This window comes from Mchenga conophoros, linkage group LG15 (genome assembly GCF_057382185.1).
Source record: "Mchenga conophoros isolate Kocher_MC1m ecotype Shallow Benthic linkage group LG15, M_conophoros_male_GT1.1, whole genome shotgun sequence".
In the NCBI taxonomy this organism is placed as follows: Eukaryota; Metazoa; Chordata; class Actinopteri; order Cichliformes; family Cichlidae; genus Mchenga; species Mchenga conophoros.
In genome coordinates, this window is record NC_140540.1 from 9,292,434 (window position 1) to 9,307,397 (window position 14,964).

Below are 14,964 nucleotides of genomic sequence, written 5' to 3' on the forward strand. Positions count from 1 at the left end.
TATTTGATCCAATCCGTTAGTTGGTCCAATCCGAACTGACAGTGAACGCGCAGTCAAAATTCATTAGTCAAAAATGTTTTTTTCCGCTAGTTTTACAACACACACAGTTAAACGTTATATTTAAAAAAAATATTCGAAGACGTGAAAAACTACTTCAAATGTTTTGAATATTAAAAATATTTTGTATTTTGTAATATTTCTTATTTGACCTTTTTTCTACAGCTAGAAATGCTTACGGCATAATTTTATACTATTGTTTGTGATTGTGTGTAACAGAGAGCGTACAGAAGCAGGTAATGTTAGTTAAAATCCCATAAAATCCTGCAAACGTCATAAAATGCTGGACCCGCTTCCTGTCACGTGCCCTGCTGCGGCCTGATCATGTGACTCCAGTTGCTAAAAATGAAAGCTTTATGTAGCTGTATGAGATTTGTGGCGCTTGTTTTGATCCTTAATTTATTTTTCCAAGCAAGTTATCAGCTGACCGAGCTGCAGGTAAGGCTGGGCTTTCTAAATGCAATAACTGTAGTCTTTACTTCAACAACTCTGTGGCGCATATATATTACTAATAATACAACAGGTTCTGGTGTAGCTGTATGTGCCAGAAAGGAAATGGCCAGCAAGATTGTTGTTTACAGGTGTCCCCCCCCCCCCCCCCTCTCTTTGTTATGACGTGTAACCACAGGTATGTAACCTGTGTGGCGGGACCATCCTAAACAGCTCCGAGGTCGGTCACTTTTGCTTCTTATCCGCTGGACGGATAGACGGGCGTTGCTGTTTGAGAAATGACACCACAAACGACCCTGAACACATCATCGGGTAGGATTTGCTGCTTTCAGGGTCCGTCGGAAACAGAATTTACACCCAAGCTAAGATTTGTTAAGCTATTTTGTGAATAACTGTTAAAAAAAAAAGAAAATGTAAATGTCTTTTTCCTTCTAGTGACTTCCAATGCTGACTGTGTATTAACTTGTGGGAAAGGTTTCGTCTTCATAATCTCACTAACAGACAGGAGGCTGAGCTGGAGGTGGCAGAATTGGTAGTGCTAGCATTTTCATTAGGAAGTACAGCTCAATTTGGGTTTTTTGGAGACACAGTTAGAGAGGCAAAGCTGAGATGGTTTGGATAGTGGGATATATTGGACAAAGGGTGTTGAATGTGGATCTGGCAGGCAGAATAAAAAGAGGAAGACCACAGAAATGATTCATGGATATAATGAAGAAGCACATGCACAGTTGGTAGAGAAGGATGCTAGGGATAGGGTGAGATGGAGGCAGATGATCAAATTTGGTAGTGACCCCTAAAGAGTGCAGCTGAAAGAGGAAGTTCTTCATTATCTGAACTTTATTTGTGTTTTTTGTTTGTCAGGTTGGATCTGTCCAACTGTTCACTAACTTGTGTGCAGGATCTTCAGGGAGCATCAACAGCTTTCATGATGTAAGAACAGTAAATACAGTTTCACATCTTTTTTTGCACAAATAATCCTCTCGTCTGCACGCAAAACAACAGAAGCTCCTGCTTACACATGCTTTTTCTTTGATTGTAAGGTTATTTTTAATTCAAAAGGAAATAACTGCTCTTATCGCTACTCCACAGTTTACATTTCATATGAAAAATTGTAGTAAAAGCCTGTATTGGTGTACCGAGAAAGACAAATGACACATGTGCAGGCGATTCCTCAGAATGATCTTCATGTTCATAAAAGCATTCTTGAGCAGCAGGAGTTTAGGAAAGTTTCTATTTCTGGCCATGCATAACAACTTTTATCTCCCCTTCTGGCAAGCACTAAAATGATTTAACTTCACAAAAAATAAATATAACTGAAGCAAATAAGGAAGACACAGGGCGGCTGTGGTTGAGCAGTTTCTCTACCAAATGGTTCACATATTGAAGTATCCTTGGGCAAGATGTATCAAAGTTAAACAAAGTGTTTTAGGCATAGATACAAGTGCAGTGTGACTGGATGACTGATAGTTGTACTAGAAAGTGCTAGTGTTTTTATCTATGTGGTCGCTCTTTTAAATGCATCCTATAAATGTTTATATTACAGAGACCTCTCGTTCAATCCCCTTGTCAACATCAGTGATACAGCTTTTCAAGGATTTAATAAGTTAAACTACATGTAAGTATTTTACCCAAATTATGACAGATTCTCCTCAGTGTTAGATTGAGATTATTTTTTTCTAACTTAATTTCTCTGTAGGATTTTACCACAAAATATAGATTGTCCGGGAAGCAACACATCTTGGGAAAAGGTTAAAATCAAAGAGGGAAATCGCCATTGTGAAGGCCAAAGGAATATATGCAACGAGACTGGACAACTGTGTAAGTTCCTAACTTTTGCTGTGACACATGCCATCTAAAACTACAGTTAAATATGTTACACGTGACATCTATTCATACTTGTTGGTAATCCACAGCAATGAACTGTCCAGAGAACTCCCTCTGTGGCCCCTTCGGCCCAGGCTTCTTTGAGTGCAGCTGCGCTGAAAACTTCCGTGGATACAAGTGTCTTCGAGAGGTTGGTTCTGCAAGCAGCTTTATGCAAATCACCTTTTGATGCTAAGCTTTTCGATTATTTAAAGTTGTGCATTTGTTAAAACTGTCCATAGGGGGAGTTCCCAGCTCTGCAAGTCTTTGGGCCTCTTGCAGCTTCTACGGTTGTGATCTCGGTTCTTCTGTGGGCCACCCAGAGACGTAAAGCCAAATCACTCTAAAGCTGAACCTTAGTCAGCTGGTTTTAATCTCAAACTGACTGTTCTTAAAGGGAAGATACTGATAGGGGAAAATGCTGACAAAGTCTGAGGGGACTTTTACAGGGCTTCTTTTAAATGTGTTTTTATTCATTTTACACCTTTTTGAGGTCTGTTGTATTTTTTGTTTCAAGGAAATTTACACGTTTGACCTCAAAGATGTTTCAGTGCAATTTTAAAGAAAAGATTTGCTCCGCATTTCAAATATTTTTGTCAAAAATGACCACTATTAGCACATCAATTATATTTGTAAATGTATTTGACTGACACCATGTGATAGAAGGGAAAACACTGTGTTTTACAAAATCCTTCAGAAACTATGTGCACTTACACAAATACTGTCTTCAGTCCTAAAACCTGTCTGGGCAGACGTGCTGAATTTACACTTTACTGACAGCAAAGACTAAGTTTGTTTTAAGGGTGCAAGCTTATTTGACATCTTTAAAAATTATTTTAATAGTCCAATAGGTTAAATTCCTTATTTTTTTTTCTATGTAGTTGAGCGACACAAAATCCTTTCTTTTGCAACAAACCTCTTTTTGAAGTGTGATGTTTTTATTTACATCTTTAATTTCAATTTCAGACAAAACACAAAATGTGGAAGATACTTGTCTGTTACAGCCACATTTTGTTTATAGGCCACATGTGCTAAATGTCTTGAGATTCAAGGGTAACCTCCTTTGATACTCTTCTCCAGTGAGATTCAGGGTTCTACTGAAGATTTTAAAACAGGATATCTGTTTCTATGCTTCGAGTATCATGTTTACATTATGCATATACAGGATTTAATTGTACATTAACTGATTTTCTAGCTGTTAAAATGTTGTGTTCTCCCATTGGGAAAATTCAGTGTTGAAGGGCAGCTCTAGTTGCTCTATGTTCAATACATTGCTTCTGGCTAAATAAGTTGTCTGAATGTTAATGCACTGACTAAATATTGCAACTAATAAATAATTCTTGTAAGGAGAGAGTGCATCTACAGCATGCAGAATATTTCTCCTGGTTTTAACTGAACTTGGTGACGATATATGAGCAGTGAGAACATAAACTCCTAGCTGCTTTACCAAAAACTGTAGTACCTGGTTAATGTCTTACTTTTCTTTTGTCATTAAACCTAACTTTATGGGAGCCATAACATTTATCTGATGCTTCAACTCCAACTGTAATTAGGAAAAATTTCTGTCTTGTTTCAAATTGCATGCCATGGTTAATAACTAGTGTTGTGACGCTCAGTGGGATTGTATTGACAATTAATTGTTCTGTTTCTAATAAACAGTGGGTCTTATAACATCTAGCACTACTTTTTTTTTAATAAACAGAACAGCCTTGTCACATTAGGCCAGGAAATATATTTCCATTCATCCAATACTACCATAAAAACACACATGGACTCAATTTAAAAAGCATATGTCACTTCAGATATATATTTATTGCATGCTAAAAGCACAATTTGTTGTGTGTGTACAAGCTCTGGTGCACACAAACTGAGTTGTTCACTGGTCCACGTTTTTGACTCGCAGCACCACGGGGACAGAGGTACACGGGATCATCCCGAGCTCTGTGATGACTAGATCTACGAAATCAGGCGGCGTCACGTCGTAGACCAGGTTAAGAAGGCCGAGAGAGGACTCGTTCTCCCATCCCTCCAGCGGAGTCGTTCCTTTACGGGTTACAATGAGGTCGTCGGGGTCATCTGGAAAGCAAAGATGAGGATAAACTGGTGTATGGAAATAAAGTTGAGCAAAAGGACAAATTGAGCTGAAAGGCTCGCAGACATTTATGTAGCAACTGAACACTTTCCATACCGAGTTCATTAGATACAAAGGAGTCTGTCTGCACCCTGTCGCAGAACTTGTAGGTCTCACAACACACCAGCACAGGCACATTAAAAGCTTTGGCCACCAGAGCTATCTGTGATGTCCCCACTCGAGACATGACGTAACCATTAGCCAGCAGAGCATGAGCACCAAGGAAAACCTTTGACACCTAGAAGAGAATAAAGAAACTCATTGTGCTTAGAACCAAATATTTTGGGGTTTACTCTAGTGTAGCTCCATGATTACCTCTGGAAGGATGTAAGAGACAGCAGAGATAAGAACATAGGTGCAGCTGATGCCTTTCTGGACCAGGCGCCTCAGGGCCTCCTTGCCCTCTAGCCGAGGCCTGCTGTCCACAACAATAACACGGAATTTTCTGTTCTTCTCAAAGGCCTTGCAAAGGATGTGGTTGACCAGTGACGAGCTGTCAGGGAGGAGAGAGGAACATTTAATGTCAGGACAAAAATGCGGAAGGAAGGTTGCATCTAACCAAAACAGGGAAGAGAAAGCGTTAAGAATAAACAATTAAGCAATGCTCGCTAATAAAGAACAGATTTAACAGCTGAAACCAAGTACATGCACACAGCTTTTAGAGACTTACCATCCATAAACTAGGATCACATCTCCATCACTGATCTTTTGTTTTTCTATGGCGCACTTGGCAATAGCTACACCAGCGAGAATAATCTTCTCATTAATGTAGGACTCGATACAGTCGAGCAGTTTGTTCTTTGCCTAAAAACAAAAGGAAGTGCATGAGTTCTCAAGTATTGGAAACTTAAAATGAACCACACAGTGTGATAAAAGTCTCACTACTTAAACAGATTATGTGATTGCAAATACACGAGTGTCACTAACCTCGTCTTCTTTACAGTTACTAGGAATATTAGAGATCTCCTTCTTGATGTATTTGATTGCATTACCCATGCTGGCTGACAGAGGGCGACACTGATTCAGAAAACTGAAATAAAAACAAAGCAAAAGGAATGATTTCATGTGTTAAACCAAAAACGTGTCAGTAGTGTAGGAAATAATGATGAATGACTAAAATCAGTATTTTTCTTCCTTTACCTGATATAAGGTTTTAGCTTGTTGACCAAGTCTCTTGATAGCTCTTCATTTTGAGGTGTAGTGTAATCCCTTATTACCTGAAGGGAAAAATGAAACACTGGACTTTGACTGGGCCATTACAACATTCTTTTCTTTTCCAGTCATTCTGTTGTAGATTTGCTGCTGTGCTTGCGATCGTTGTCCTGTTGCATGACCCAATTAAGGCCAGACTTTTAGGTGTCAGACAGATGGCCTCACATTGACTTTACAATACTTTTATATACATAGGAGCTCGTAGTAAACTCAGTGACTACAAAGTGCCCAGGTCCTGTGGCTGTAAAACAAGCCCAGATGCAACTTTGAAAAGCTAAGCTATACCACCATATTCTTTTTAGAAAGAATAAGCTTTCCCTATGACAACACTTCCAAACAAACCATACTTGTTCAGTGTTTTTCTAACTGTACTGTCATGAACTCACTGAGGCGTGTAGAGTCTGAGATCTAGTCCTTGAATTTTTTTTTTTTTGCAGCTTCTCTGAGCATTACACGCTCTCAACTTGGTGTGAATTTGAGATTGTATCTACCTGATTTTAATGACCAGATTCACTTTTACAATGTCTCCTGATAAGTAAAAACATGGACCCTCTCCAATACTGGCCGACTTCTTTGTAACTGACTGCAGTCAAACGGTCACTGTGACAGCCTTAGCCTTGCCCATGAGAGAGGGAACAGTGGGGTTTGAAGAATGAATGGTCTATGTTGGGACTGTACCTGTTTGAAAGCATGCAGCAGGGCGACAGAGCGAGCATTGGATCCTGCAACAATGCCGTGTGAATACTGCAAACCCAGCCTGACAATAGCAGGATGAATCACTGTGGAAGGAATGCTGCAAACCACAAAAGAGATTTAAGGAAATCTTAAGAGGTTACATCTTATAACATGACATAAACAACACACTGTAACATACAATTTAAAGTCAGTTTACCTGAGTTGCTGTGTTAGAGGAGCTTTGCGACTGTACTGGTGGAGATGAGAAAACAGGCTGACTTTGTAGCCATAATCTGAGCGCAGCGGGATCTGAAATGCACAAAATGTACACCAGGTCAGAGATTACAGCTGAGTTAATGAGGTGAAAACAGGGAGTCTGTAGACTGTGCTCATTAAGAGTTACATTAAACTTTGAATTCTGTGTAGACCTAATAGAAAGAAAACTGACAAAATTAAAAATTACTGTTATAATAAATTATGACTAACAGAACAGCAGCAAGCAACGGACAGCCTGGTGTTTCGGTGACCACAGCAAACAACACACATACTGTAAAACCTACTTGCCAACTTAACAGCTGTCTACATGGAAGAGATGTTTTTACATCTCTACCATTAAGTTTGTAACAACCAACAATAATGGGTTAAACCGGATTAAGATAACAGGTTAGCAACTGAAACAGAACCAAAAAGGTTAAAGGCACACATTCTGTAAAGCCAGACGCCGATGGCTTATACCTTTTTAGCAGCATAGTGCTCTGGTGTCTGAAAGAAAAGTTGGATACAGTCACATGCAATCACAACTGCTGGTTACTGGCTGCAATGACTCAACCAAATAAAGTTACTTTATTTTGGAGTTACTGTACAAATAACAGGAATTCTATTTATGTATACAACTGACTGACTTTTGTTTAATTAGAGAATGTCTCAGATTTAACTAGTAAAAGCTTAGATTTCCAAAAACGAACCATGCACCTGCAGGAAATGTCACACTTCTGTCCAATATAACATGTTGTAAACATACCAGCAGTGTTTTTTTCCATCAACTGAATTTGTTTACAATACAGTATGTTAGATTCAAACAAAAATAGTTACTTGAAGCATCCAAGATCAAGCCATTTTCATAAAATAAGTCAAACATTTCCCGATGAATCTATCCATCCTTACAACAAATTAAAAGGTTACTTAGAATCACTATGTATCGTGTGTATTCAGTGTGTCTTGAATCATTTTTAAGGGTCTTCAGAAGTTCCTCACAGCAATACTGACCTGTTGCCTTTCCAACTTCTTGGCAAGTTTCTTTAAAACGTCTGGGTTGTCCACTTGAATGTGTTCAGGGAGCCTCTTCACCACTGAAAATGCAAAGAGTGTTAATATTCTCCAGTTTGCTGACGAGCCAAAAAATTCTGCTGGTCGTTTGGGAGATGCTAAATAGCTGTACTGCGAAGCAGGATTTTATGTTATCCAGGTATTTGCACTGTCAAATTTGAACAAAGACTAAGGCTACATTCACACGTACAAGGGTATTTTTGGAATCTGAGATTTTCCGTTTTTAAAAAAAAATCCCGTCCACACGTGCAGTTTTAAAAAATATCTCCGTTCACATGTAAATAGGCTAAACTTTATCAAGTCTTGTCTAGCCTTACTGACCAAAGCACTTAAAGCTTACACTTTTGATATATTATTACGTTACAGTCATTTTCCCCTCTTACACACTCATATTGATGGTCTGTCTGCAGCAGCTGTATTGCTTTCAGTCTGTATTACATGTTTAATGTCTTCATATTTTCCCATATTTCTGTACAGGTTCACCTTCCAAAATCAGTCGCTCTACTGCTGATACACTTATTACCATTGCCACCGATATCACATGACCTTGACCTTTACATTTAACACTTCACTGGCACCAAAACCTTGTTGGTGAAGTTACCACCAGTCAGTCTTGTTTCAGCATATTTCCCTGCAGCCAATCATGAGGCCAACGTTTGACCCTACAACAATCACTGATCACTGTTAGTCTGTATTTATCACAGCCAGCTTCTGTGTTGGCAAAAACAGCTTCTCAAAGTTCTACAGGTAGCTGTCTGTTGTTCTGACTTGATTATTTTGAGTTAGATTATCCAAAAGATAAAACTGAACGCACAAATGTTAGGTGCAACAGCAGTACCTGGCTGCAGATCACTGGGCGGAGCTTTTGGTTTGCTCGTGGCTGCCTGCTGTCCTGTCTCTCCCTTCTTGGTCTGTTTGCTGGCCCTCTCAGCCTCTTGCCGAGCTCTCCTCTCAGCTTTCAGCTCCGCTTTAGTCTTTGTTGGCTTGTCCGCCGGCACAGAAGCCTCCGAGGCAGGCACAGAAACAGGTGCAGTAGCAGGCACTGCTGAAGGAGCTGACAAAGACCATAACAGACACAGATGTTAGGATAAAGAATGAATCACACTGTGCACCCAGATACAACAACACTTGCTGCTGCCTAAATGGGAGGCACCTTTCTGCACTGTGGGTTGTGTCGGGGGCTGGGATGCTGGAGCTGCTGAAGTGACCGGCTTCTTCTCCTTCTCATTTTCCTGTGATGCCTTGTCATCTTTTTTCTCTTTGATTTTTTTCTGCTGTTTCTTCTCTTTCCTCAGCCGTTGCTTTTCCTCCTTGGTTAGGTCTTTGCCTTCACTCTGTCACGTGACAGGAAGAGGCGTCAAGAAAAACCTAACTATTAAGGAAAGCATTTATCCACACAAAAGGCTGTAATAAATTTCAAGAAAACACCTAGACTAACCTTTGCGCGTTCGATTTCATCTTTCCTCCCGGGTCCGTCTGTAAGACGAGCAACAGAGGATGATAATATTAGGTTATTTAGCATTATAACGTAGTTCTGTTACTTTTTCCACAAGAGGCGGTGATATTAAGGTCGAGTCTGTTAGCTGCTTTTAGTTTGCACCGTGTCAACGAAATCAGTAACAAAACAAGTGTAGTGCATCATCGTCACAGCACAGTGACAACTAGAAACATGAGTATTGTACATTTTAAAACTACTCGAAAAGATGATGCAATACATTCTCTGTCTACGGCATGAGTACCGTTTACATGCTCTCGACGCTAACGTTAGCAGGTCTAGCATCTGGGAAATTAACTTTGCTACCAGCTAATAACAAAGTCTACATAATAAGCGCTGTGAGTATGAGATACTTCTTCGTAACTCCTGCAACTAAAGAATAAGAACCAAAAGGAAAAACCAAATGAACTACAGTTATTTACACACTCTGAAACCCACCTATCACTCCACTGTCAGCCATGTTTACGATGCTGCTTCACCTCCTCTTCTGCTGTAGAAACTACTACCATAGAAACGTATATCGCCCCCTGGTGGATGACGTTGTATGTTGATGAGTATGTGCACATTAATATTAAGCATATTGATTTGCTCTCCTGATATTTAGACTATAGTATTGATATTTTAATCTTTGCCTTATGCCCATTAAACATTAATACTATTTTCCAAATAGTATTAATGTTTAATGGGTGTTATTAAGGCTCACTCAGTGACATACTGTTATTTATTTTATGTTTAGATGTGATTCTAAAGGCCGAACTTGCTACATCAACAAAAATAAAATAAAATCTAAAACTATTAAACTTCCTACATCATTAAGTAGCCTACTGTGAAAAAGTCTTGAGCATTCCCTTATTTCTTTAAACAAAAAATCTTTTGAGTATTATACATATGAACATTACAAGGGGAAATAAATAAATAGTGTTATGTATATACAGTTTTGGTTACTGCACGTAGAATTAAGTACTGCACAGTGATTGCACAGTAGAGGGAATCACTGTGCAATACATAGAGGGAATATTGAATATTGAAGTGAATATTGGAATATTGATCTGGTCAGTTAAGTAGCAGAAGGGGTTGTTGATCAGTTTTATCTGTTTTGGTGTGAATAAATTCACAACAGGTGCACTAGAGAGAAAACAATGAGACACCCCCATAACACTAATTATTTTACAGATGGAGGCCACTAACCTTTTTTCCAATTCTGGCATTGAAATGTCACATTGCCAGAAGGCTTGATGTGTCTCCTTACACAGTCTCAACAGCAAGGAAGAGATTCCAAGAGACAGGCAGTCACTCTAGGAGAACTGGACGAGGTCGTGGAAGGTCCTTAACCCACCAACAGAACTGGTATATGCTCCTTTGTCTAACAAGGAACAGGGTGAAATGAACTACAAACTACAACCGGACTGATTAGGAATGTTATTTTGGTGACTTTGCTGTAATGATAAGGGCAAAGGTTCATAATGAAAATCCATCCATCCATCCATCCATTGGGTAGGAGATATGTAAACCCTGGACAGATTGCCTGTCTATTCCTGATTAAAATGCTGACGTTAAATATCAGTTTACTGTCTATATTATGATCCAGTGAATTACAACTTCAGCATCCTGGCTTTTGGTCAGTGATTTCAATAACAGCAGCAGATTTAGCTGGTTTTGACAAAAGGTTTGAAGTGAAAAAGTTGGTAAGGGATGTGCAGCGCTGTTCTTTGTATGCTTATTTGCATCCCCATTACATCTGCATGCTTAGAGGAAGTTTATTTTCATGGAGACAGCTGGAGTGTCATTTTTGTGTGTATATTATCCTCCATCACAAAATAGACTGAAGACAGATTTTATTGTCCCACATTGTAGGAAATTTGGATCAGGTTTCCACCCAGGCTGTATTTATAAAAAATGTTTAAACACACATGAAATATGAGTGAAACAAGAACAAAAATACACAGACATAAGCATATGTGCTATTTATAGACCTATACAGTAGAGTGCAAAATAACTGTAAAATTCATGCAAACACTAAAAGTAAAAAGATCTGTCATTTTTTATTGATACATCCCTACCTCATCATTTAAAACTGAGCTTGAAGTTGGGATAAAAGAGATTTATTCTAGCTCTAGTCAGGCAGCACAGTGATATTCTAAACCTCCGAGTGGTACTTGGTGTGTAGCTCATATAGCGCAGGGTTATTAGATTGTTGGCTTGCCTCTGCACAGCCTGTTTGTAAATAGTCTGCAGGCATGTGTACACTCCACACCCACACAGAAGGCAACCTAGCTAGAAACAGCATATTACTGTATATATACATCATGCGTGCTATCCATGGTACTGAATTCTCTGGCCCGGACTGTAATATTAGCTTTTCCCATCTATTCTACAGTGTCTATCCCTGCACTGCTACACCTGCGTTCTTTTTCTGTTTAAATAATTTACTAAGTTATACTTTGCTGCCATTTTAGGCCTCATATTTATATCATCTCATACTGGGTCAGAGTCTATTCTGCAGAATAAGGTGGACTCAACTGCTAGACTTAATGTATCGTTGTGTTTTTCCTCGAGTACACAATGGACTGAACGTGAATCAGAAGAACAGGAATTCAACACTGTACATCATCAGTGATCTTTTATTTGGTTTCTAGTCACATATTACCATGGACAATCAACATAGTGCTCCTAAAGAAGATTCACGTTGCATCTGTGCTGTAAAATCTATTCTATTCACCACCTCCAGATTAAGCAGCGCTACACCACAACGTCACTGCGTGTTTGACTCCCAGCCGGTGTGTGCTGACTGAATTCACGGCGCAGTAGCTGGTTGAAGGGGACCAAACCTCACAGAAACACCTGACTTGGTTCCGTTTGACCAGCCACAGCAAGGCGTGTTGCTTCAGCTGCGAGTGGCAGAGCAAGAGGCAGAGCAGGAGGGGAGGGGCAGTCAGGAGGAAAGGTTACAGGGGTAAAGGTCACGGAAAAAGAGGGACATGAGAAAGACGGTAGGAGATGGACATCATCTGCAGGCAGTAAGGGCTGCTGAATCCTCTTCAGTCTTACCTGATGGAACACACAGAGAGAGAAAAGGAGAAGTTACAGCACAGGAACAAGTGCCTCCGTGTTACCAAGCAAATAGTTCCTATTTAGAGGCTTGAGAACTCTGACAGCCGGTGACATCTCTCCGTTTCCTTCCAAATCCAGCCCACGGCAGTGAACTTTCACCCTCAGTGACAGCTCCTGCATCTCTGCCCTTCCCTCCCCTCTTCCCTTTTTGAGAGCTCTGCGGTTGCTATAATGGGTGACAGCTGTGCTCTGTCAATCCTCCTTGACTGTCAGCAGTTGGGGCAGGGCAGGAATTTTTCAAGAAGTCCCTGAGACCCGATCAGCGGCCCTGGGAGTAATGCTAACTGCACACGTGCCTGAGCTGAAGGAGAGGGAACAGGCCTTTCACCTGTTGTCCTGCCACACACACACACACACACACACACACACACACACACACACACATGGTCATGAACTCTGACACCCCCCAAATGGTAAATGGCCTGTATTTGTATAGCTCTTTACACAACACACACACACACACACACACACACACACACACACACACACACACACACACATATAAAGTAGACAGACACCCTCACACAATTTTCTGAATGAAGACAAATGAAAGGACAATATGAGAAATGTCGACGTCGATGCTCAGGTCCCCTTGAAACCACACACTTCCTTACATTCCATAAGTGGCGTATTAATATGGGGATATAAGGAAGCATGTGCTCACAAGGGACAACAACTGGATTCGCTGCTCCTCGAGACACAAAGCACCCTTTCATAGCCACGCGTGAAGAGTAGCGGGAAGAACCGGCTTAACAGCGGTTAACTGTGACAGAGTGAGTGAGTGAATAAAGGAATAATGGAGCATGAGAGGCACAGAATGGTGGCTTCTATCATCTCCATGAAGCTAGAAGCAATTTGTATGGGTTAAACCTGACCATTGTTTTATTAGACAAATAAAAAGTGAATTTTCTGACACTGACAGATGACGGGACTGATCATACTGGCAGATACTTGATGGATAATGCCAGTGTGATGCTGCTGAAATGAGTTTAAATAACTCAGGCGGGTGAGGCAAATACCGGCTCCCATCAAACAAAGGTCATCGTCCTTTTTTTATTTCCCAAACATCGTGCCATGCCAAGTCAACGTGATGCCGACAGTTGTGTCAAGTGATCCTTAAAAGCGGAAAAAATTCAATTCATTTTAATTGCAACCTCTTATTAAAATAGCTTGAGCTGATTTTTAAAAAAATGCGTTTTACTCACCTTCGTCTGGTCTCCTTGCGCCTCCTCTTGTGGTTTTCTCACGGTGAGTAAATGGGGTTAAGATGAAGGCCTCAGTCCACCTCTCCTTCACAAGTGGTGACTTCCTTGATAAATCTAAACACTTCTGAACCAAATGGCCACCAGAAAGTCTGTCTCGTCTACTGTAATTAGACTAGGACGACTCCTCTGAGAGGCACCAGATTTCCTGATTCTTTCCTGCATCACATCTCAGCTTCCCCTCACCTGACACAACTGGCTGCCATGTTGTGCTGTGTCTTCAGTAAAAGTGAGAGAAAGCTGGTTTGATACCAGATTTTTACTCATATTGTGCTGAAGTTAAGCTGAAACCACACAAGCACAGTAACCCGAAGATTCTGTTGCCTGACATATGACTTTGTCTCTTCCTGCGCTGTGAACTAAAGTTTTAGAAGGAGAAATCACAGGAGTGATTCAAAAACAGACAAAACTCAGACCAACCTTACTCCTCATCCCTGAAGTTGTCCTCTGCCTTTTATCCACCCTTTAAAGCCAAGCTCATGAAACTAACCCTCCGCTTTCTGAGAACCACTCCCCGGCTTCACCCTCAGCTCTCCTGTGATCACCCATCCTCCTCTGTATCTGGTCAGTGGATTGTGCCCACAGCAGGCCTTGCAGATCGGCCTTTTCTATGGCTCCAGGAGCGGCCCCCTCCAATGCGGCCTCCCACCTGTTGGTGTCCTTTAGAAGCCCGGGCCTCTCCTGCGCCTCCTGTCCGGCCCAATCAGCGCTTTGACAGAGGGGAGCCAGCCTGTGAAATCACACCTCTCAGCTGTTCACACTGGGCTCGAGACATCCTACACCCCTGCCGTTCCTCTGTTCAGGCCCCCCCCACCCCACCCTGCCTCTATTTTACACCGAATGTCAATGGCTCCTTTTTGGATAAAAAAAAAGAAAGGGAAAGAAAAAAGAAAAGAAAAGGGGATACAGGGAGAAACAAGGAAGCAACTGCAAGAGGGGCGTGTTTTACTGGGTCTGGGGGTACAGTCAGAGCAGCAGTTACGGCAGGCCGTGAGTCACAGCCGAAGCCAAGGTTGAGTTTCAGCCCTCTTTGGCTTCTTTGATTCACTTTAGCTTCATTGCATCGTTTACCGGGGAGGAAAAAGTGACGTATGTGCTTATCAAGTTCACAAAATAACATTTCAGGCCCCTTTATGCGGTGATTTGGGCAACTGAAACAGGTCCCTTTGGGAGACATCACATGATAAGAAGCCTGTATGCTTCACAGTGCACCAAATGTGGCAAATGCTTTGACAAACTGTAAAGTAAACCTCTGTCCACGAAGCATGGCCAGTAGGATATATAGGTGCTCCTGTGGCATCATAAAAAGAAAGCAATAAATTCTTCAGTGGCCACAAGATGACCATTCTGCCACCATGACTCTTAGAACGCAAGCACTCGAT

At 40.9% G+C, this 14,964-nt stretch overlaps 2 protein-coding genes and 1 long non-coding RNA gene across 4 annotated transcripts; 1 reads left to right on the forward strand and 2 right to left on the reverse strand.

Moving 5' to 3' along the window:
- The first annotated feature begins 351 nt into the window (after window positions 1-351).
- Window positions 352-4,047, forward strand: atraid (all-trans retinoic acid-induced differentiation factor). Its single transcript, XM_085247215.1, has 7 exons — window positions 352-495; window positions 686-819; window positions 1,369-1,437; window positions 2,051-2,122; window positions 2,204-2,325; window positions 2,421-2,521; window positions 2,613-4,047. Exons 1-7 carry the CDS (start codon window positions 403-405, stop codon window positions 2,715-2,717), a joined length of 696 nt encoding a protein of 231 aa, XP_085103341.1. The 5' UTR covers window positions 352-402; the 3' UTR covers window positions 2,718-4,047.
- Window positions 4,048-4,163: 116 nt separating this feature from the next.
- eif2b4 (eukaryotic translation initiation factor 2B, subunit 4 delta) lies at window positions 4,164-9,713 on the reverse strand. 2 transcript variants are annotated; one of them, XM_085247213.1, is made up of 14 exons: window positions 9,648-9,713; window positions 9,153-9,190; window positions 8,868-9,048; window positions 8,553-8,768; window positions 7,655-7,737; window positions 7,124-7,150; window positions 6,606-6,697; window positions 6,392-6,506; window positions 5,642-5,718; window positions 5,429-5,531; window positions 5,172-5,305; window positions 4,817-4,994; window positions 4,559-4,739; window positions 4,164-4,446 (listed from the first exon to the last, which is right to left on the reverse strand). In XM_085247213.1, the coding sequence occupies exons 1-14, from the start codon at window positions 9,667-9,669 to the stop codon at window positions 4,247-4,249; spliced, it is 1,647 nt and encodes a 548-aa protein (XP_085103339.1). In that variant the 5' UTR covers window positions 9,670-9,713; the 3' UTR covers window positions 4,164-4,246. The 2 variants fall into 2 exon arrangements, with proteins under 2 accessions (XP_085103339.1, XP_085103340.1); XM_085247214.1 differs by lacking the exon at window positions 7,124-7,150.
- A 2,099-nt stretch (window positions 9,714-11,812) lies between these two features.
- On the reverse strand, window positions 11,813-14,301 carry LOC146557727 (uncharacterized). Its single transcript, XR_014888581.1, has 2 exons — window positions 13,526-14,301; window positions 11,813-12,257 (listed from the first exon to the last, which is right to left on the reverse strand). It is a non-coding gene; the product is annotated as an uncharacterized LOC146557727 (long non-coding RNA).
- Window positions 14,302-14,964: the final 663 nt, after the last annotated feature.

Bases quoted from the DNA above. Each gene is read 5' to 3' on its own strand.
- eif2b4 (XM_085247213.1), bottom strand. From the start codon at position 9,669: ATGGCTGACAGTGGAGTGATAG. The intron at 9,049-9,152 runs GTTAGTCTAGGT...GTCACGTGACAG, and splicing joins ATGAAATCGAACGCGCAAAG to AGTGAAGGCAAAGACCTAAC. The intron at 7,151-7,654 runs GTCAGTATTGCT...CTTTTCTTTCAG, and splicing joins AGAAGTTGGAAAGGCAACAG to ACACCAGAGCACTATGCTGC.
- atraid (XM_085247215.1), top strand. From the start codon at position 403: ATGAAAGCTTTATGTAGCTGTATGAGATTTGTGGCGCTTGTTTTGATC. The intron at 820-1,368 runs GTAGGATTTGCT...TTTGTTTGTCAG, and splicing joins GACCCTGAACACATCATCGG to GTTGGATCTGTCCAACTGTT. The intron at 2,522-2,612 runs GTTGGTTCTGCA...AACTGTCCATAG, and splicing joins GATACAAGTGTCTTCGAGAG to GGGGAGTTCCCAGCTCTGCA.